The sequence below is a fragment of the Vanellus vanellus genome, assembly GCF_965231255.1.
Source record: "Vanellus vanellus genome assembly, chromosome: 1".
NCBI lineage: Eukaryota > Metazoa > Chordata > Aves > Charadriiformes > Charadriidae > Vanellus > Vanellus vanellus.
Window position 1 is genome coordinate 129,859,331 of NC_138905.1, and position 24,040 is coordinate 129,883,370.

Below are 24,040 nucleotides of genomic sequence, written 5' to 3' on the forward strand. Positions count from 1 at the left end.
GCTTTGAAGCACTGCTGAAGTCTAAGGACTTTGCTTTTCTATCAAGTATTAAGCAGATCCTCTATTACAATTAATTGTAATGTGTATTTTGCTTTGCCCTTGAAATAATAAATAATATTCAAGCCTGATTACTCAGTAATGTGTTGTGGGAATTAGAAAATTATAGTCTCGTTCTGATTTACAAAAGGTGGTCTGATCAACAAGATTTTCTTTTCTCTGTGCTTACTGCTACTCCATTCAATCTTGTTAACTCTCTCTGTTTAATAGTAAGCATTTAACTGAATATTTATTCCCTCATTCTTTACTGCTAAGATCATAGTCTGGCTAATAGCCAGACCTAATAAGATCTTATAATGAGAAGTGTCTTGGTATCCTAAGAATAAGTTCATAGTGTATGAAACACAATTTTTATATGACTTCCACTGTTCCTAATATTCTCGAGTTAATATATCCTGGTAAACGCAAGGAAACCTGTAAACAGATCATTCAGCCTGCATTTATAGATATAAACAGTAGAATTCTTAGAGATATAGGCCGTTTTGAATATAGATGCTATAGCTAATATGAATCTATTCAGGAAGAAATGTTAGCTGCCAGTATAGCAGTTGGTGAATGGTTTCCCAATTAATAAGAAAATCCCACTTCTGTTGTTAAACAATTTTAAGTGCTCATAACAGTGACAGAAAACTGGCAGGCAAAATGGTTTTGCTGATGTAGGAGTCGAGATTAGTAATGCATTTTCTCAAGGGAACAATGTTTGAACAAGTCCAAGGTTTCATTTTAAAACTAGGAAAAAAAGGGACTATATTAAAATTACATCATTTGACAGCTTAACTTAACTTTGAAGGCGCTCCTCACATTTCCAGTTTTATTGCTTCTATCTTGAACAGTAATGCAGATACAAATGACTGATTTTAACTCTTTGAATATACCTCACATCTGTAGCTGTAGAGCATGTAGTCATGACTACATACTATAAGAGTGGATAGTCAATGCCGTTGAATCTGTACTGGATCAAAGACAGGAGTAAATTTTGATCCTGAGGTGAATTAGTTCTCTGGAAGTGAATTTGCTTGTGCCTCCTTAACTCAGGGTATTAAAGCTTGTGCAGCTGGATGTCAAACACAAACACACACACACACACACAGAGACAACTGTTAAAAATGTGATATTTCATTAGTTATTTTCCAGAAGGCCTTCAGAGGTCATCAGGCAGTTCAGATTTTTGCTAGTTAGAAAGCGGCTTCACAAGAATGATTTGGAGTTTACTGGTTGAAGCAAACACAGCTAAAGTTTAGTTTTTATTATGCTCACCAATGTTCTGCACTTCTTAGATATTATTCTGTATTTAATCAGACCATATTTTTTTATGAAGTTTTCTAACCATAGTCAGAATAATTTAAGTTCTGGAATAATTTTGGAAGGAAATAAGTTGTTATATACGTATACTCCTACACGTATGTTTACGCACAGATATCAAAACAGATTTTCTGACAACATGGAAAATAAAAAAATGTTGGAGAGCTGATGAGCAAGTGTATAATTTATTCTTGCCGTACTAGTCTATCACAACAGACATGCAGATGGATGGCTGGGAAAAATACTGAAAATTATTTTAAATCCAACAAGTGCCTTCATATAGACTTTGAAGGTTTTACTGGTTTCAGTGGAAAGTATTTTAGATTTCCACAAAAAAAAAAAAAATAAAATCACAGGTTGCCATGATTTCTATTTCTAAGCAGCACAGAAACTAGGCCAGTTTTTCTGTAGTATAAGTTTGGTTGGTAGGTACTGCAGTCAAAATATTGAATCATGAAGCAGAGACATGAGATATCCTTGTTGATGAGCCACTCAACAACAGTGGAGTGGACAGAAAATTAAAATTTTTAAGAAGCCTGACCTGTAAGTTGCTGTTATAACAGGGATTCTAGTAATTTTTTTCAGTTTTACTGGTTTAGGCCACACTTAAAAGAACATGGGGGAGAAGCTGACTTGTTATGAGGCAGCGTGGGCAGTGCATTTTTGAAATCTGGAGGCTATAGGCATGATTTCTATAGGGAAGAAAGAAGGAAAACACAGAAGTCAGGGCAAGAAAAAATAGAACACTTACACTCTGAAGAATAACTTAAAACAGGCAAAATTTGATGTTATGAAGCAAGCGACAGGAGCTCAAGCAGAATCTAACAGGAAATTGATGGTGGTGAGCCTAAAAAGTTGTATAGTTCCTTTACCAAATTCTGCATCCTTCAGATACGTTATCCTGCCAGTTGTTCTCTCATATGATGAACATTAACAGTATAAGATCTGTATTCCTTGTTTCTCAGCTATTGGGTATTTTCCCTCCTTTTTTCTCCCTGATTGTCATAATTGTTTTCCATTATACAAGGCAAATGCTGAAAATAAGGCAGTGTAATGGTGTGTACGGGCAGCTGAGTTAGAAACACACTGATAGAGTGGATAACCTTAGGGAAATGCCACGGAATGCTCTACAAGGACATATGTTGTTTTAAAACCAGATGCAACCCCAGTTTCATGGTGGATGATTTTTCTAAAATACATGGAGGCTTGGAAATTTTGCCTCTGTGTGGGTTTCTTACCAAATTTTTCAGTCTCGCTGCACTTTGTTCGGTTCACCAACTCTTCTGTCGGTTTCTCAAACAGCAGTTTTGCAAGTTCACTTTGGGATTTGTAGCTACCTTACAGCCTCATGTTTGCCACTGCTGGCAACCCAAAAGGACAAAAATTACCCAGTCAAAAGCAATTACAGATCAGAACGGGATCTGGCTTCTGCAGCCAGAAAGCAGTTACGGACATATAACTGTAGGCCAGCATTGCTATTCCAGTGGTAGGTAATCAAAGCACTTGTTTGTTCAGAGGAACCTTACTGCATGGTGGAGTTATTGACTGAATAGATTGTCCAAATAATGGCTTCTGTCTTAGGTTTGGTTGGCTAATAGTTTTGTTTTTTTCCTGAGACTGTGGGGGAAGACTGTGGAGGTTGTGAAAAGATCTACCAGGGTAGAAAAGAAAAGACACAAGAGGATCTGAAGAAAGCAGAGAGAGTGAGTTCTAATTAGAGAAAGAGAAAGAGAAAGGAAAAACCTTCCTACAGTGAGGTTTTACTTTTTTTTTTTACAAAGAAATTGTAAAAAGCGTAAAAAATTAAAGTATGTAACTAAGTGATAGTAAAAGACAAACAGAACAAGTAAAACAATAAAGGGAGCTAGACTACAAAAACATCAGTCATATAGTCGTGGTTTATTACAACAGAAAGAAAATTTCATCTGTGTAGTAGAAGAAGAAGGACTGTCATTATTGATTCAGAATGACAAAGAAAAGCTAACACACTAGGACAGAAAGGTTTCAGAGTTAAATGACTCTTCCTCCACAATTTTGTTCCTTGCTATTTTCATCAAGTTAAAAAAGCGTGTGAATGCAAAAAAAAAATCCAGATCTTTCTATCTTCCATTTTTAAGTTTCTGCTTGTAAATTAGTAATTTCTAAATAGTTACACAAGACTCACTGCTGCATTAAATTCCTTTGCATCTCGTTCAAATGTATAAACTCATTGCGGCAAATAGTGTATTGAACAAACATGATTTCATTTGCTTTTCACCGATGATCTGATTATATTTATTTGACATAATTTGTCAAATAGCCTACGTAAACTTATTTCTGCCTTCAGATTTCTTTGGAAATCCTAGCCATCCTGATGTATTAACCCTGTTTGTCATTTGGACAATGGGATTGCTCACCTAATGGCATCCATTTGATTTTGTGATTAGAGGATCCTACAAAAACCATTACATAATAAGCAAGTGACCATTTCTATTGTCGTATACTGGTGGTGTTGTTTTGTTGTGGTTTTTTTATTCTCTGTAATCCCTGAGAATAAATTTCAATCTCAGAAGTGTTAATGAAATTTTATATAAAAATATGGTATCTGATCTTCTAGCATTAAAGCAAATAGCAGCTTTGTTATTGGTTTTACTGAAAGTATAATCACGTCCATCCTTATTTCTTAAACTGTACACATAGTTTTAAGATGCTCTTCCACTGATTTTTAATCACTGATTTTTATAGAAATGCTGTGGAACTTTCACAGAGATCACAAGTTTTATGAGTTATAACAATGAGTTTACTATTTTTTTGTCTTGCAGAATCCTTTCTTGAGCAGCTCCTTCATAATTAAGTCTTTCGTAAACAGATTTTTTTCAAGAGAATGCTCATTTGTTTCCTTTATTTACCTAACTCGAAGGCCACGTGTCAACTTGTCACTGTGATAACAATAGGTTGTAAGTTAGACATTCAGAAAGGGTTTCTGACTTTTAGTAAATTAAACTTTTGTAATTGCCAATTAAATTGCCTGTCAGTTTATTATATGGTGCCACTATACAGATACTGCAAATTCAGGTTTGGAGGCTGGTTTCAGACTGTGTTGGAAATCTTGTCTTTGCTTTTCTCCTATTATTGCTTCATTTCACAAACAGTTGCGTTGCACTGCCCTTCAGCAGTGCTTCACCTCAGTTTCTCCATGTCTTAATTCTCCAAGTTCTCTTCTATTCTTAGAATTTCTCAATTCCCTTCTCTTAGAAACAAATGAGTAATAAGGCAAGCCTAAACAGAAATAAATCATTTACTTGTGAAAAAAAAAAGTGATAAAGTATAGATAGCTGGAGTTGGGAAAATAAGGTGGTAAATTCAAGAGAGTTTTTTGTGGCATTCGGTAATAAAGAACCAAAGCAGTTTTCAAAATGTAACTTAATATCTGGAGGTTAAAGTGTATTTTTCATATTTGAAGCTGTGCAGATGATAAATGTGTTTTAACAACCCTACCACGATATTTATGCTCCACAGCGTGTTGCATTTGTATTTGAACTGATATGCAAAAATGGCATGTTTAATGTTTGCGCTAATATGAAGCCTGTGACATGGCAATATTCAGTGCAGACCAGTTACAGTTTTCCTGGAAACACAAAATATCATAACTTGAATTCTGCTGCCTTCTGCTTGGAGCAGAAGCTTTGAGCTTGGAGCTTTGTTCCACTGGGAAGAACCCTCCTTCTGCTCATGGGACAGCCTGAATCTGTGAAGTGGATAGATCTGGGGATACAAAGCCATTTTAGAAAGTTTTGTTTCATCTGAGGCCTTTGCAGATTGACAGTGGTACATAGGGTATTCAGCTTTGCAAAGAGAGGGCTAATAACAACTGATTTAAGATGAAAACTGCATGTAATGTTACTGGAATTACTTGAATAAAATTTATTGCACTTACCAAGCGCCCTATATGATAATGCTTTTTTTCGATCACACGTGAAGTGACGGTTTTCTTGAATGCATGCACATGCTGTGATCCTTCACGCTTGTATGACTTCTGTCTACATACCATCCTTCATTCTCCGTAAATATGTAGTATAATATTATTTCTTTTCTTAAAGTTACAAACAGCTTTTCTTCTCAAATAGATTAAACTGTGGAAATAAGAGAATGTATCTTCCAATTTAAATTATAAAGACTTTTGTATCATTGTGGTTTAGTGGTATGGGCTATATATAACTTAGGTTTTGCTTTCCTGTCACTTGAATTTAACTCACAGCTTAGAAAGCATAAATCTATAGACTTTGACCAGCTGCAGGATGCAGACAGCTCCTTTCACAAGTCATATTACACTATTATAGGAGTTTTGCAATTATCTTCAGTCACCCTAGTATCAATTCTATCAGCGATTGTTTCAATTTGAACTATTATTTGCCTAGAGTAATTTTATTATCTTTCAGTGTGCTATATGCGTGTCTTCCCCAGGGACAAAAAGAGGCTTTTGTGCAAAATCAGGAGCTGCAGTTGTGTACAAAGAAGTGTCAGATAACAGGGAGCATTGAGCACTGATCATATGGATGCTCCCAAGCTTGAGCAGCTGCTAGGATACAGAACATTCTGCAGGAGTCATTGAGACTGAGAGGCCACCTTCAAAGGTTCATTGGACAGGAACAAAAAAAGAAAAGTTTGTTTAATCCATCCAGTCAGTAATCTCATGAAATGAAGCTTTTCATCTCCTGTTTTGTCAGCGCTTGATTGAGCAAGTAGTTTTAATATGTCTTGAAACAGAGTATTATACTCTTGAAATTGCCGGTCCTAAGAATATGGATGAAACAAGCAAATAATGTGAACAGATCACGCTGTATTGGAACTGACATCATCTTACTGGTTTCACCCTGTGCAGCTAAAAAGGAAACCAAATAGGTGATCTGTTTGGGGAAGATTTGGGACTAAGGATTATTTAGAGTAAATGGATTTATCACTATTGATGACGTTCCTCTCAAAGAGGAAAAGGAGGAGAGAGAGCAGAAAATACGAAAGAGAAGAGATATAGGATAAATACAGCTTCTGCTGCACCTAGAATACTTTATTATGCATTCTCACCCTATCGTGTCTCCCAGTAAAGAACATTTTTGTCTTGCCTTCCCTTTCTCCTATGCCTTCCTGTATTCCTCTTCCTCCATGCATTCCTTCTGTCAGTCTTCCTGAGAATCCTCCTCCTTTGCATGCAAACATACTTATAAAAGTTAAACTTTATAAAAGTCATATTTATACATACTTTTAGAGGATTACTCTAAGGTGTCCGTCTTAGTATGAGCAGACTTGTCTCAGGAGATAAATATTTCTCTTCATTTTTGATCAAGGAAGGCTGATTTGGCTGTCTCACCATAGGATTCCTCAGTTAAGACAGATCAATCTCACTTCCACAGTCTCCGCCGTATACTTTTGGCTTGGTATTACATATGTAGCAGCATACTCATTCTAAGTAATTCTCCAGCTCTCAGTTATAAACATTATCAGGTAAAATTGAGAGTTTTACTGCAGATGTATGAAAAATGTATTTTCCTTGCATTTGGGGTAGCGACATGGGTTTTGAAGTGTGACTTGAAATGACAAAATGAAGATACTCAACAAGAAATTAAGGAGACAAGAAAGAGAAAACAGTGAAAAAGAGAGTACTGAAAATTGAAGTCTCTTGAATACTGATGGAGTGATAATCCCAGAGGAGTCAGAGGGCAATACGAGTGGAAGGAAGCTGAAGATGGTCAAAGAAAAAACTTCAGAGTAGTGATCAGCTAAAAGTAAGGCTGAGTATAGACAATAGTGAATGAAGCCTCTATTTCTCTTAGAAGTAACCTGTATAAAATACAAGTCCAGGCTATGACCTTCTTACTTGCAGTGATGAGCAGTTATTCCCAAAACCAATGCTAGTGATGGCACTGGAGATTCACAAATCTGGGAAAAAGGAGCAATAAAGCTAATATGATAAAAGATCAATGAAAGTGAGAGAATATAACTAGATCTATAAAAAAAATAATCTTCGCTGGTGATGCTCAACTGATAGAGGAAATTGCAGGCATATGTTCTGGGGCAGCTATAAAATAAAACATTTCTTGCATGACATTCTAGTTACAGTTCCCTAAGTCACCAAAGATACATTCCCCTTGGCACAAAAGCTGTGTATATTACCTGACCTTTCAGAAACAAATGGCATTTTTACTGCAACATGATTTTTTTTTCAGTTGAATGACAGAAAAAAATGAGAAAGAGGGAAAAAGAGAAGCAAAAACCCCACATTAAAATCTTGTTAAAAGACAGTAGGCCTTTACCTTAAGGATGGATTATGAAACATTAATAAGAGCATTTTCAAATAAAGTACAAAAAATAAGAATGTATTTTAAATTTTTTAGAAATATTTTTAAACAAAATAGAAAGGAGTCAGTTCTATTTAAAAAATGTAAAGAGTATAATGAAGAGAAATAGCAGTATTTAGGAGAGAAGCAAAAGAAATCAAAGGCCACAGCAAGGTGTCATTTTTTGTGTCTTTACAGTTGTGTATTAAGGAGACCAAATCTGATGTTACTTTCCATGCATGCCCCAAAAGTGAAGGGGCAATGCCTAAAGGAAACACATCTATCAAACAACCGTGTTAGGGTAGGAGCAGTATATGGTTAGAGCCTAAAAAGACTAATGTTTCAGCAACATCAGTGTCATAATTAACGTTTCGGTCTTTTCCTATTGCAAAATGCTTAAACGTATATTTAGACTGAAGATAACAAAATAATCAGACAACAGAAGCTCTGCAGGAAAAATGCAGGGAGAAAGTAGGGGCAATGTCAATGTAGCCCTGCAAACATTTCTCTACCTCTGAGATGCCTGTATACTATTTTAAGAACCATCACAAGAGTGTAAATGCGTTCTAATGTGATGTACCTGAAATCTAAATGTACCACTTTTTTTCTTAAGTGATGGGAGATGTTAATGGCCTTAAGACAGGTTTTGGAGATCAATGCCTTGTACTACCCTGCTGCAAGTTGCTTTTCTGTACGCATTGAACAGAGAAAATTTAATCCCCAGCACATCTTTCTAAAGATTTCTCACTGGAGCTGATCTTTTATACTGTTTCCTGTCCCAATCCAGATGCTTTCACTCATGCAAAACAGTAACTTTTTCCATGAATAGGGTCCTTGAAATCCGTAAGACTTCCCGTGGAGTAGGATGCTGTTTACTACAAATGTGACCGAAGAGATAAGAGTGCACCCCTTGAAACTCACTTGAGGTAGAAATGGGAGTGAAAGAAGTATCAAGTTTGTGCAATCAGCCACAGAAGGCACAGAATCAAATTATTTTACATTTGATATTTTGAATTAGTGTATTTTACGACTTTTTATCTTTTTTTTTTGCTGAAACCTTGTTGATTTAAAATGGTTGAGGAATTATCTGTATGTAGAATTGATGAGAATGCCTAAAGATTCAGAGTGAAAGAGGGAAGAAAAGGGTGGAACTGAGCTTCTATCAAATCCCCAGTGTTTCTATTGCCTTCAATGGAAGAGACCATCATCATTTTAGATTGGCAGAAAATATGGGAGATGCTTATGAATGTAACATGCTGATGACATTTTACAATTCTGGAAACATTATGAACTTTATGTGTGAAATAGTACGTATCTTCAGTTTCAGGAATCATTTGTATTAGACTGCATTCCATCCTCCCTTCCCCTTCAGTAATCTGAGTTTCTGGCCTGGAGAAGTAGGATTTCCCCTAAATTTGGTGTAAGAGCACATGACATAAGAGGTGAAAAACTGCTGTTTCTACCTGAAGGAATTCCCCTTCTGTTCCTTCCAAGATTTGAAAAATAGGTTTCTCCTAATTTCCTCTATTTCCCAACAGAATGATTGAAGAGCATGTATCTTCATAATAGGCTGCTATGATATTTAACATAAATAACATGGAAAGCACATGGCAGAATTTTTTCTTATAAATAACGCTCGTCATAGTTTATAATCCAGAACCCTCCAAATACCCCGTGTTTTTAGCACAATTAAATCAGATCTAATACCACTGTCATGTCAGAAGTTTATATATTCATAGTAGGAAAAGAGGACTAACTATCATTTCAGATTTGTCCCTGTTTGCTGATTTTCTAAGACTTGACTGCAATTCCTCACTCAACTCTTCATGGTAGGTCACCATCATTCTTGTTAATTTCTCCAGGCTCACTCCAATTGATCCACATGTCTCTTGGTTAATGCACCTAGAGATGATTACAGTATAGCACCTAAAAGTCTTACAGATGATGAGTAATCCTGAAGGACAGGTAGACTGTTAAAAAAAAAAAAAAAGAAAAAAAGAATTTCATGTGGAAAAATTTCAAAGCATATAGCATGCAGGTGCCTTGATCTCAAAGGTAAGATTTGATCTCAGAAAGAATGTACGCCATGCTGAGCTCCATACTAGATGGTTTTACTTACTACAGAATACATTCTGTCCCTAGTTGCAGGCGCCCAGTTCCCACTGACTTTGAAAATGTCAGACTGCATCAAAGTTACATTCATTTTAGGATCAATACTCCTCCAGAGGTTCAAGGTAGCATATGCATTTCAGTTTCTCTTTTCCCCAGTTTACAATACAGAACTCAGAGTATATATAGTTTCAGCTTTATGCTGAAGGCAGAACAGAAATCACTGAATCTATAGGTCTGCATAGTCAGAGCTCTAAAGAGTATCTTTTATGGGGCTGCACGGAAGATAAATAAAGAAGAGCTTTAAACTAGGAATGATGGGGCTGAAAAAGGAGCCAACTGAGAAGTTATGGTTGGGATTAAAGAGCAGATCAGTATGGGTGCCATTGTAGTGGGTGTTTGCTGTAGGCCACCTGACCAGGAAGAACAATTGACTGAGGCCTTTTACAGACAGCTAGAAGTAGCTTCATGTTCACAGGCCGCCATGGGGGGACCAGCCTGATTATCTGCTAGAGGGACAACACAGCAGGTCATAAGCAATGCAGTAAGTTCCTGGATAACATTGATGAAAGCTTCTTGACACAACTGATACAGGAGCCAATGAAGACAGATGACCTGCTGGACCTCATACTCACAAACAAGGAAGGGCTCATTGGGGAGGTGAAGGTTGAAGGCAGTCTTTGCTGCAGTGACCATAAGTCCACAAGCCTGGACTTTAGGAGAGCAGACTTTGGCCTCTTCGGGGGTCTGCTTGGAAGAATCCTATGGAATAAGGCCCTGGAAGGGAGGTCCAGGAAAGTTGGCTGATGCTCAAGGATCACCTTCTGCAAGCTCAAAACTAGTCCATCCTGAAAAGCAGGAAGTCTGGCAAGAAATCCAGGAGGCCTGTATGGATGAACAAGGAGCTCCTAGCAAAACTCAAACATAAAAGAGGACTATATAGAAAGTGGAATCACAGACAGGTAACCTGGAAGGAATATAGAGGCACTGTCTGAGCATACAGAGATGTGGTTAGGCAAGCCACAGCCCACTTGGAATGGAATCTAGTGGGGGACTTCAATATGTATTTATAGATTTGAAGCTAATGTAAATTGTTGAATTGAAAACTTTTCAATTGGTGCAGTGCTGTTTTGTGAAAAAATAGTTGCTAACTATCATAATTTGTAAAATTACCTTCTTGGTATACGATAAAATTCTTCAAGGAATTTGGCAGAAAAAATAGAATCATGGAATCATTGAATTGTTTGGGTTGGAAGGGACCTTTAAATCATGGAGTCCAACCACTAACCTAACACTGTCAAAACCACCCCTAAACCATGTCCCTCAGCACCACGTGTACATTTTTTTTAAATACCTCCAGGGATGGAACCTCCAGGGAAGCACCACTTCCCTGGGCAGCCTGTTCCAATGTTTGATAACCCTTTTGGTGAAGACATTTTTCCTAATATCCAATCTAAACCTCCCCTGGCATAGCTTGAGGCTGTTTCCTCTTGTTCTATCTCCTGTTGGGAGAGAGACCGACCCCCACCTCGCTACAACCTCCTTTCAGGTAGCTGTAGAGAGCGATAAGGTTTCCCCTCAACCTCCTTTTCTCCAGGCTAAACAACCCCAGTTCCCTCAGCTGATCCTCATAAGACTCGAGCTCCAGACCCCTCACCAGCTTCGTTGCCCTTCTCTGGACACGCTCCAGCCCCTCAATGTCTTTCTTGTAGTGAGGGGCCCAAAACTTAACACAGAATTCAAGGTACAGCCTCACCAGTGCTGAGTACAGGGGGACAGATTGATTAAATTACATATAAAGAGCAATATTAAAAGAGAATTAATGTGGCTGGAAAGTCAAGAATTTGAAACCTTTCTTAATAAAATGATCAAGAATGGAGGACTTCACAGCAGTTTCTTGTACTTTTAAAAGGCGAGTCCATGCTTAGCTCATATCAGTTCCATAAAATACTTTACACCTAACAACTGTGCATGAACAGAAACAAGGAACATACAGGGATGTGAAAGCCAATTCCCTTGCAGAACCCCCACCAGCATGTGATGGCTTTTACATCAGCAATGGAGATGTCAAATGCTAGGCCTCTCTGACAAAACAAAACAAGTAATGTTTTCTAAGAGATCGTTTTCCTAAAGATGTTTGTTCTTAAGATTTCACAGGGTTTACAAGTGGTTTATTCCCTCTAAATTTGAATGTTTTTGTTATTTAAACCGCAAGACCTGACTTTCTTTCCTTAAGCGTAGAGATGCACAAAGCCTGAAATTCACAGGTTTAGGATTATAAAACAACAGCCTAAGAAGCAGTGGCTGGTTATTCACTGTAGACATATTAAGTCAATAGGAGATTGTTCTTTTATTTACTGTTTTCTAAGGCTCCTTGCCCAGGGCTTTAAGATGTTTCCTGAATTTTTATTACATTTTACTCTCTTGTTTCATTTGAAGATTAAAAAAAGCAGTCAAGGTACAATACATGTATACTACTAGATTTTAGGATTTCTTCTTTTGGTACTGAAAGGAGAATTGCATAACGTCACTCAGATTTCTGTCTGCTGAAGTATGCAGTCCTACCATGACCCAGAAATCTTGGAATTTTAATTTAGTCTTTGTAACAGCTGTAAATGCCTGTGAGTAACACTACATTTATCTTTTTTTGTTGTTGTTGTTTCACTCTAAAAATATTTTGGATTACAGAACTTTTCACCAGGAAACTAATTGTCCTTTCCTGTGCTTTCAACACAGTAAATGTTGAGACTTAAACCTGAAGTTCAGCAGCTGAGAACAATGAGTACCAATTACCTTTTCCCCAGCTGTTCCTCATTAACAGCACAAAGTGTGCTTATTTAAATCCATCCTTATCTCCTTATATACAAGGGATAGTAAGTGGTTGAATTCAGTAGCTATTGGAAGTACAGTAGATCGGATCTTCCTGTTTATTGATTTGTAAAGAGCAGCCTTGTACTGCTTTGGCAGCTCTGAGTCAGTGAAAGAAAAGAAAGAAGCTTTTCAGCTCTTGGGAGGAGAATTGCGGGGCAACATTAAAGAGGGTCTTGTAGAAGCCAGTTTCCTTTGATATGCAGTCAAATTGGATGTGATTGGAGTCAAGGTCAGGAGGCTGTGGAAATGCTATGAATATGGTGGGGGAATTAAAGGAGTGTTATTAAAATAAGTATTGTATGTATGCATGCTTATTAATACAGAAAATTGCCCTTCTCTTTTTGTGAGAACAGCCTTTGGTGAAGCAAATTTTGAAAAAGTAGATTGTGTATTATTTTGCTGCTGCACTAAATATAGCTGTTCAGATGAGAATCTTTTATTCTTTTCCTTCTTTTCTTTCCATTTTTTCCTCAGAATCCCAGTCACGTTTGGCCATTCAACAATTGTCTTAACTCTTTGTTTTGCTTTTTTTTAACTAGTGATCTCATTTCTACTGTCTCATGTCAATGAGTAGTAAAAATTGCTACTAACACACCTTCATATAATTTGCCTTCATTTAGGGCAGCATAATTATGTAATTAGTGCCTATATATTATGCTGCTTGTGCCCTTAGATGACCTTACAAAAAGGATATTGTTCTGACCTCAGAAGAGTTTACGCTGTTGCCGTGTTTAAAATGAATCATAATTTAAAGAAGTTGAGCTCAAATGTAAATGTGTAACTGCACTGAGTGGGACAGGCTATACTGAACTGACCTCCCCAATCTTCTATCAATGATCTTAAACTAGAAAGTGAAGTAACTTGACAAAATAGAATTTAACAAAACCCGTTCCCCCTCCCCTACTTGAAGTTGTGTTCTTGGTGGATTGAAAGATGTTCTAATATTTGCCTATATTTGGTATATTTTATTCAGAAGTCAGAATATTCAGAGAAATCTGGTGAGGAAAAGCTTCATTTTCTTTTAAGGAAAAAAAAAGCAAAACATTTTTCTCTACATTTTATGTTGGGTTTCTAGCCCTTGGCTGGTATGTCAGTAGACCTAGGGGTGGTCAATCGGGAAGAAGGAGAATTGAAAATTTTTCCATTATAGTATTAATAATCCCCTATCAAAATAGAACATGACACTATTAAGTCCTTTCATTGACAGCATGATTTGGCTTAGAAATTGGGGTAGTAGATGCTGCTGTCTGTTTCCATGGACATCGAAGCAAAGATATTTTTTTTTTCCTAGAAAGAACAAAAGTGGACTTAGAAATTGCAGATATGTAACAAAGTGTGCAGAGGAAACATAGAAAGAAAAAACAAAGCCACTTTTTGCCTTACTTTGCTTGGCAAATTAAGATATTTCCAACGAGATCCACCTAAAAGTAAACCAGGGTGAGCCCCAAGAGATATAACATTCAAAGATATGTGATGTACAATCACATGGACTTCTCATTTGCTAGTTTCATGTTTTCAACTACATTGACTTTTCAGTTAATGTTGTTGCTGGTGTCATGTGTAGAGTTGTTTTGGGGGTAGGGTTTTCTTTTTTGTTTTATTTTAAGTGAATGCAACCAAACACTCCATCAACAGAATGGGTTTCGATTCCTTGTTCTGCACATTGTTTCTTCTGAAGCACTTACATCTCTTCCTAGCCATTTAGGAGAAAATTGACAGTTATTTTCAATTATGGCAACTTGATCACACTACAGGAGGCTAAGGGATGCTAATTTAACCTTTGTTTCATAATAAGCTTCTTTATTTACTTGCTAATCAAATATTCATAGAATGGTTTAGGTTGGAAGGAACCTTAAAGACCATCTAGTTCCAACCCCCCTGCCACAGGCAGGGACACCTCCTGCAAGACCAGGTTTTTCTTCTGAGAAGAATGTAAATATTACAAATATATGTGACTGCAATTTAAAAATTAGAACAAAAGGAAATTATTAATTCTTTTTACAGCAAATATTCTTTGCGAGATACTAATGCTTTCAAGCAGGGAGAGGTGAGTGTATAATGCATCTTTCCAGCTGTTTCACTGGCATGGCAGCAGTTGAGCTAAACTGTGCTATAGTACAGCAAAGGTGTTTTTGTTATGGTGTCATTTAGGAAGAACTGTAGGTGTTTGTCTGGGCTCTTTTGCTCAAGAGTGCATTCGCACATTTACCATTCACATTGGCCAGGAAACCAAATGCAGCTGCATGCTAGACCTCTTTAAGAAGCACTGCAAGTGACATTATTTGAATATACCAAGAAGGGAGATAGGTACGTAAATAGTGTTTAATAGATACCTAACATTTTAGTATTTTTTCTTCATCTTTATAAAAGGGTGTGTCCAAATAGAGGACTGTGATAGAGAAGTGAATTGACTTCTAATTCAGGTGTGATTCTTAGAGTTTGGAACCCACAGAATTCTCTTTCTGAATTGCCTCAGTGCTAACAAGGGTGGAGGTGTTCACGTATTCACCTGAAACATTCCCCATGTTTTCCCAATGTTTTCTCACTGCACACAATCACTAGCTTCATTGACCTTTTGTCTGTGACCGTTCACAAATAAGACTCTTTTGATTAAGTTCCTTGCAAAGTTTTTTGAATGTGAATTCTCTAAGTGTGCTGAGCGCAAACAGACATTCAACCAGTCACCTTTACTCACGCAGCATTGGAGCTACCACTCATTTTGCAGAGCACGTTTTAGCCTCGTGATCAGAGATCATCTGTCTGGGAGGGAAGGACCCCAGAGGTAGTTTCCTCCTGAACTCGTTCAGTTGAACATCAAAGCTATGGGGAAGACTGGGGCAGGATTAAGACACAGTGCTAGACCTAGGCTGAGCATTATGTTGTCCCAGTACGGAATTTGTACATTTTTATAGCTCTTTGCTGAGGCCACTCAATGTTTGCAGGCACAACTTCAACAACATGTTGACATGTGCCTCCTTCTTCCATCACGTCTTTCTGAATAGCTCAGCAATTCCAATGCACCTTAATAGTTGGCATTAGGTAGTTTTTGAGAACGTGGATGGAAAATACTGAGAATCAAACAACTTAATTTTCCTTCTTGGTCTAGGCCTGTTTTGCAGTGTGGACATAAACACAAAAGAATGCTTTAGATATAATGAAAATAGTCTCAGTTAAAACACAGCAAAATTTGAAAAAAAAAAAAACCACAACCAAATGAGAGAGAGTTTAGTGGTAGACTCAAGTCAAATCAGTCAAATTCTTATTCTGATTTCAGTGAAGCTGTTATAATAAATGTTTTCAAGGTTGATCCCTGACATTAGGTAGTGTATATTCAAACTATTCCTAACAACTACATGACATAGCTTTGCTTTTGTTACTGTTATAATTTGTTTCTTTGAACATGATTATATATTCAGTTCACATGGCTGCTTTCAAATGATGGGAAACAGAACTTTTTTCATCAAATGTTTTCAAAGTCTTTAAAGGGGAGGAGCTTTAAATATATATTTTTTTTATTCGCTCATTTGTTTAGCATAAGCTGTTTATGTTCTATGTCAATATCTCTTAAAATCACTATAGGATTTTGAATGTTACCATCTTCAGCTCAAGTATGTTTACTGCACTACTGTGGTTCTTTCATTTGTTATGATTGAAAGAAGTTAAATGGTACGTAAAACAGTAGATTAAATAAATAATGGAAATGCACGTCTCTTCAAGCATACGCCCTCAGTGAAGAAAAGCAACAGCTGAAGTAACCCAATTAAAGAAAATCCTGATTTCTTTTTTTGTTTGTTTTTTTTTTTTTTTTTGTAAGTTAAAATCAGATGTAAAAAGATTTTGGTCAGTTAAAACCATATTCTTGTATCTTGATTCGGATAAAGTAATAACTGACTTTAGAAATCCACATACTGATTTTTTAGTAATATTACTTGTGGAGAAGTACTGTAGAGAGTTTCAACTAAAAGATACCCAAATCCAATCCATAGTCCCATCTTGCATATTATGTACTGGTAACAGTGCCTTTAAACTGATTACTTTTTGCATTTTAGTCTATCTAAGCTGATACTAGTAGGAAGAGACTATTGAAGTCAGAAGACATGATTTTTTCCTTTGGCTATTAAAGACATGGTGGGGGGATGACAACTGGTATTTGCAAAACTTCATTAACAGTATATATATTTTCTTCCATTTAAAGCAAGGAAAATTAATGCTTGAATCGGGTTGAAAATTTTGCTGTTTTCTTCACGCACAGTTCCAGTCTTTCATAACATCATTTAGTTCTAAGGAAAACTGCAGTTTGTTCAGAGCATAGCATACAAAAATACATAGGACACTGTTTGTGCTTGTATTAGAGGATCCTTTTTTCCTTGACTTGGAAGAAAGCAAGACAAAATTTAAAATTTGGGAATTACCTATGGCTTAGTTTTGAAAATGAGTTTTAAAAAAATAAATGCCAGTGAGAATTCTTTTTCAAGAATCACAAATCAGTTATGAAGACTTAGATGGATATGATTCTCCTTCTCCAGGGTATAAGCCACAAAGCCAAATCCAGTTCTGATTTTACTGCATTAGAGACACGTTCTTCTGTAACTTTAAGTAATCATAGTTTGTTCAGGTGGGTTCTTTTCATTGTTCAGAATAACCCCAGTTTTTTGTGGGTTTAAATTCTGTTACTTTATCATTTACGTCTTAGTCTTGGCAAAATTCATAGAGACTGACTCCAATAATCTTCCTTGTTGTACCATCAACAGTGAGTTCTTCTTTTGGCACCTAAAAGGTAGTATGCCAATACACCAATAAGTGGTATTTCCTGGCAGCCAAATGGAATAACTTTTTGTATTCTCAGGTGATATTTCCTGGAGAATACTCAAGATTTCCCAATGTTTTATTCATCTCTGTATTGACAAAATCTACCTCTAGACAGAGGTATTTCCTGGCTCACATCCAAGGCTGTTCAGTTTGAAAGTTAACTCTGAAGTGTGTATGGTATTTTATTTTGCTGGGTGGGCATACATGGCTAAAAATCGCAGTTTAATAATTTTGTGCGGCTCAAAGCTCACCAGGATATTTTGAAGTGATTGAAATTCTCAGTTTAAGCACACTTAAAGAAGTTGTAAGGGCTGTGAGCTGGCAGCGGTCACGCATACCAAAGGGTTCACATATTCTGTTCTGACCACACGCGGGCTGTTGTCATTCTCCTATATGAAACACTGCTCCCTGCTGTGTGTTTGTAGACCTCTCATTCTCTTTAGAGATTCTGCGTGCCAGAAAGTACTTTTTCCATCCTAGCTGACTTATTGAAAAGTAAGTACTAATATAAAGGAGGAGCTTTATGTTTCTTTACTAACCAATAATGTCTTAATGACCAAATAAGGATGTTGTGAGGTTTAAGAGGAATCCAAAGAGTAGATATAATTCCATTAACATTTTTTCCAGGTTGTTTTTTTTTTTTTTATTATTTTATTTGCCTGTGTTTGTTTTATATAAGTTTAAGATCATCTTACTAGTCTTCATGGAAAGGACATTAACAAATCACATTAGTTTATGTTTCTATATTTAAGCTAATGATACTTATGACCAGAAGCAGCCCGATCATTGTTTTTTATGCACTTACAGACTTCTCTAGCTTATATCTATGCTGTGAACTAGGTGTGAACTGAAGCCAAAAGCTAATCCCTAGTATTAAGCACTGCTTAACAGAACATCTTTCCATGCAATTCACTCTAGGCTTACATTGTCCTTTACCCAGCTGCCTTCTGCTCACAGTTTCAGAAGTTATCCAAAGTTCATCATCTTCCTAGGCTTAGGCTAGCTAAGCAATCGGCAAGATTACACAGGAAAAGCTCCCGTCACAGGACTGAGCCAGCATGTGCCTGCCTTAAACTTACCAATGTAAATGTTGCTCTGGGAGCAATTCTGGCTTCAAGAAAATAGTAGAAATAAGAACAGAGGCTACATGGCAGTATGCTAGTAGCTGAGCGATGTGGGGAGGTGCTGGTCAGCAGGGACTAACAAAAAATCACATTGATCGTGTCTGTGTATAGGAAGCCAGAGGAGCAAAGAAGGCATAGAAATTGAGGGAGCTGCAGGAAAAGCATCTGAAAAATGGCTTGAGGAAAGAAAGGAAGGGAGGCTTTTTGGTCACAGTGTCAGTTTTGAAACTGTAAGCAAAGAATTCATGTCCTGTTGTTAAATTTCTGTTGTGTTTAATGAAACAAGAATTTGGGGGGCAGGGGTTGTTTAGCAAACACACACAGCCATGTCAAAGAGCTAGTCAATTCTATCATTATTTTTCCCTTTTAACTGATTCATGCCAAATTGTTATACAATCGTTCCTTCCTACCACCAACCAAAAAAATCCCTGAAAGCTTTAGAATGTGGATTGCTTTTTACTCATGCAACCTATTTGTTTCCTTGTTATGTATCTCACAATTAGGACGATAAAAACAGACTGATCCCTTTTACCTTCTGCTTTGCCAGTGTTGATACAACACTTTTTCTTACAGGCGGTATTTAAGCAAATCTGCTTCCTAGCAGTTATTTTACTTAATACATTTCTAAAATATTCTATCATTATTTTCAAACATTCTTCCTTGCTTTACCTAATCCTATTCGTAGGCCTAACTTAATGATGGTATTTTCTTAGCGTATAGGCTATAAAACTGTTGTATGAATGACATCTACCACTATGGAATCTTATAGCAACCACCCCCGCTTGGCTGCTTGCTTGATCCTTTACTGGGATTTTCAAGGGTAAAGATGAAACCAATCTCACAACTAGCATCCGTGTTTTCATGCAGTACCCCAACCAAACAAAACATTAGGAACAACATGTTCTTCAAAGGACTCTTCCAAGGGAAGGGTTAGGGGTAGAATTTAACTGATTAAAAGAACAGAGAAATGTTTGTACCAGATGCACTTTGGTTACCCTCATTTTAGCACTCGGTTAAAATGCCCACATTAAAAGAGGTTACTTTTCACATGCAGATTGATAATAGTACATTCTCAAAAAGTACTTTTGAGGCAGATCTGTAAAAGTATTACCATAGAAGAAGGTTTCTGACTTGCATATCGGCAAACAACAATCATATTCTCTTCAGGTACGTAAAGTCAGGCGAATTTGCTATACCTTTATTTATCAGCCTTTTCATTTTCAACTTGTTCTAGCATTGGTTAAAGTTAGGGAAAAAAAAAACAACACAAAAACACCAAAACTCAAACCTTTTCTGACCTCCTTTCTTTTGGATAAAACACAGTAAATCTCAGTTAAGCCCTGAGGGGTAACGGTTGTTGCAGAAGCCTGCTTAATTTTAAACAGAATGTTCTTTAATGAAAAAAGTATCTGACTATAGTTGTTACTTGTTTAGAAGAGAGTAATTTTTTTTTTCTCCTCTCTTAACAGGTGGCCATTGAGGAACGCATTAGGCAACTGCATGAAGCTCACAGGGATTTTGGCCCCACTTCCCAGCATTTTCTTACCAGTGAGTAATTTCCCATTTTTCTTGCTCAGCTGCACACACAGTTAATTGATATTTTTGTAGCCGTGTGCTGATTATTGTTGGTATGAGTTTCTATTTTAGACTGTATTATAATGGTTTTCTTTTTTTTTTTTTTTATTACTGGGAGCAGAAGGCTGTTAAATAAGTTCATGTAGTCCAGGGTAAAAGGAAAATAACTGCCAGTATCAAGTCTGTTTGTTCATACATCTGTCAATGCAAGGCTGGTCTTCATTGTTTGACGGTTCCCTTTTAGGACTAGCAAATTAAAATTATATTAGAAATTGCAAGAGTTTCTGATGATTGTAAACCAGAAAGAATTAAAAAATATTTAAGTTGGTTTAGTTGTTCAAAGAAATATTCAGCTCTAAAAAGGGGCGAAATAAGACCTGCAAGAAAAATATTTTGCAGGATTTGATCACTTAGAGTATTGAGAGGATCAAAACCATAGTGGGAAAGTTGGCAGAAGGATGGCAGTTAAGTAAACTTTTTACAACTCTGCATAAAATATAATTGCCAGTAATATTCCCACTCCACTTCCACACACACTCTTTTATCAAGGATGTTTTGAAGTACACTGAAAGACAACTTGAAACACCTTCAAAGCTCCGAGGCAGTGACTAAAGTGACGCTTCTTAAAGGCCGCCTTTTTTCTATTGTACTTCAATTAAGGAAAGTAAACAGTAAAACTTTACTTAAGAGATTATATCAGCAGAACAGAACACAGTCACAGGATAATGGTCTCCTACATGCAGAGGGACAAGCTATCCAGACATCAGAAATAGATGTTGCTATTATTGCATAGTTACGTTCACGGTGGGGTAGAGGACAAACTTTTTTCAGATCACATTGCATTGTAATTTTAATTGGTTAACCATTTTCCACTGAAAATCTCAATGGAAAACTCAAAATTCTCAGTGGGGTGAACCGCAAATTCAAAACCAGAGTTGGTGTGGTGTCATATAAGCACAATGCAGGCTCACAATGATTCAGTCCTGCATCTTATTTGATTAAATTACGATCCTGTGAAGAAATAAGCCCTATTTTTTGTAATTTCTACTACTTTTTCAAAATCCCTTTTAATTAGCTCTTAATCACTGGGAATAATTTGTCAGGTCACCACATATAACCGCAAATTAGACTTGTCAAGATGGAACGTGTGAGAGTTATGGGTATGTGACATGAATGAAATATGTAAGCAGATGCCTGTTTTTTCTTATGACACATATTCTTCCATCAGGAGTACGCTAAATTTTAAGGGCTAATTAAGCAAACTTATATTGCAATCTGGAAAAGACTAGAGTGACCTGAACTACGTTATCACACTGAACGGCACGTCATTGTTCTGTGCCAGTGCTGAGTGCAGCCAGGCCACTTGTGTAACAGCTACGTCTGGACCCATTCTGCCTTATTGCTGATAAACTAGATCAAACTAAAAGTTGCTCAGTGTTATGACAGTTACCTCTTTTAGCCCACACACCATTAGTGAGACATTGAGACAGTATATTATTCTTCTGTGTAGTAACCAGAGCCAGCAAAGAGTGGAAATCATTCTGGACACTTCTTGCACCTTGAGGATCACTTTAGGAAAAGGAGCCAGGTGAAAACGTGTTGACTTTGGAAACAGACAAATCACTGAGAAAAAAATGGACGTGTGAATTTGTTTGTTCTTTCTCTCTTCTTAGATGTGTGAGCAAATGCATGTGCCAATACATATTCTTACGCATGCATGCAAAATTTAGGTATTTGACACTCTGAAAATATCTACAGAATCCTTCCCAAGTATAAGTGTTCAGTCACCGAAAACTGCCAGTGCATCTGTCAGTCTCTTCTTTCATAAGCATCAAGTTCCTCAGTACCATGTACTATTACTAAACCTGAGGAAAATACCGTGCTTTTACATGCTTTTCGTGTACTACCTCTGCTGCATCCCTACACTGGTAGAAGCACATCTATTGGAGGGGTAGCGCTCCAGGAGAGTGTGCCAGAATCTTTTTGCCATTTATCACTAGTCTTGTTTCTGTGTCTGTACTTTCGAGGGTGAACAAGTCAAACTTAAGGGTTGCCAAACGCATTTGGGCAGGTCAAATGAAGGTGAATTTAATGGCTTGTAAATGATCTTTCAATGCAAGGCAAACAGAGTCCAAGTTGGATCAGTCCAGCTGTGGCCACAACGGTGAAAAGATGAATCATGGTAATTCTGCTCTATGGTTTTATTTTATAAGGTCAACTCAGAGCATTGTTATCCAAGGACCTGAGCTCACGTTCACAGACTCTGGTCCTCATGGGTGACTTCTGTTGGAAGGGTAACACAGCCAGGCATAGGCAATCCAGGAGGTTCTTGGGATGCATTGAGGACAACTTCCTTCTCCAAGTGGTTGAGGAGCCAATGAGGAGAGGAGCTATGCTGGACCTTGTTCTTACCAACAAGGAGGAGCTGGTAGACAGGGTCAAATTCAAGGGTAGCCTGGGCTGTAGTGACCATGAAATGGTGGAGTTCAAGATCCTCAAGGCAGCAAGGAAAGTGCTCAGCAAACTGACCACCCTGGACTTTGGGAGAGCTGACTTTGGCCTCTTGAAGAATCTGCTTGGTATGGTGCCATGGGATGAAGTGCTGGAGGGAAGAGGGGCCCAAGAAAGCTGGTTAATATTCAAGGATCACCTCTTCCAAGCTCAGGAGTGATGCATCCCTACAAAGAAGGCGGCAGGCAGAAAAGCCAGGAGGCCGGCATGGATGAACGAGGAGTTCCTGGACATGATCAAAAGCAGAAAGGAGGCCTATAGGGAGTGGAAACAGGGGCGGGTAGCCTGGGAGGAATACAGAGGAATGGTTCGAGCAGCCAGGGATTGGGTTAGACAAGCTAAAGCCCAGATAGAACTAAATCCGGCCAGGGACATTAAGACAAACAATCCTTCTTTAAGTATGTCAGCGAGAAAAGAAAGACTAAGGAAAACATGGGCCCTCTCCGGAAGGAAACGCAAGAACTGGTTACCCGGGACAGAGACAGAGCTGAGCTACTCAATAACTTTTTTGCCTCAGTCTTCACTAGCAAGGACTGCAGCCGCACTGCCCATGACACAGAATGCAAAGGTGAGGATTGGGAAAATGGAGAACCGCCCACTGTAGGTGAATATCAAGTGCGAGACCACCTGGGGAACCTGGAGGTGCACAAGTCCATGGGACCTGATGAGATAATCCGCGGGTCCTGAGGGAACTGGCAGATGAACTTGCTAAGCCACTAGCCATCATATTTGAGAAGTCATGGCGGTCTGGCGAGGTTTCTGCTGACTGGAAAAGGGGAAACATAACCCCTATTTTCAAAAAGGAAAATAAGGAAGACCCAGGGAACTACAGGCCAGTTATTCTGACCTCTGTGCCTGACAAGATCATGGAGCAGATCCTCCTGGAAACTCTGCTGAGGCACACAGAAAACAAGGAGGTGATTGGTGACAGCCAGCATGGCTTCACCAAGGGCAAATCATGCCTGAAAAATTTGGTGGCCTTCTATGAAGGGGTTACAGTGGCAGTGGATAAGGGAAGACCAACTGATGTCATCTACCTGGACTTGTGCAAAGCATTTGACACCGTCCCACACAATATCCTGGTCTCTAAATTGGAGAGACATGGATTCGACAAATGGACCACTCGGTGGATAAAGAACTGGCTGGACGGTCGCACTCAAAGAATTGCGGTCAACGTCTCAATGTCCAAGTGGAGACCAGTGACGAGTGACGTTCCTCAGGGGTTGGTACTGGGACCTGTACTGTTCAACATCTTTGTTGCGACATGGACAGTGGGGTAGAGTGCACCCTCAGCAAGTTTGCCAATGATACCAAGCTGTTTGGTGAGGTAGACATGCTGGAGGGGAGGGATGCCATCCAGAGGGACCTGGA

General features: G+C 37.9%; 1 protein-coding gene across 3 annotated transcripts in view; it reads left to right on the forward strand.

The window, feature by feature from the left end:
• The window catches only part of DMD (dystrophin), a gene marked incomplete at both ends in the record, with an annotated part of 1,177,430 nt that overhangs the window by 1,023,519 nt on the left and 129,871 nt on the right, over positions 1 to 24,040 (forward strand). For all 3 annotated transcript variants that reach the window (XM_082480534.1, XM_082480533.1, XM_082480531.1), the window contains one exon: positions 20,053 to 20,131. In XM_082480534.1, coding sequence (XP_082336660.1) covers positions 20,053 to 20,131 — 79 coding nt within the window. The remainder of the gene's footprint in view (positions 1 to 20,052; positions 20,132 to 24,040) is intronic.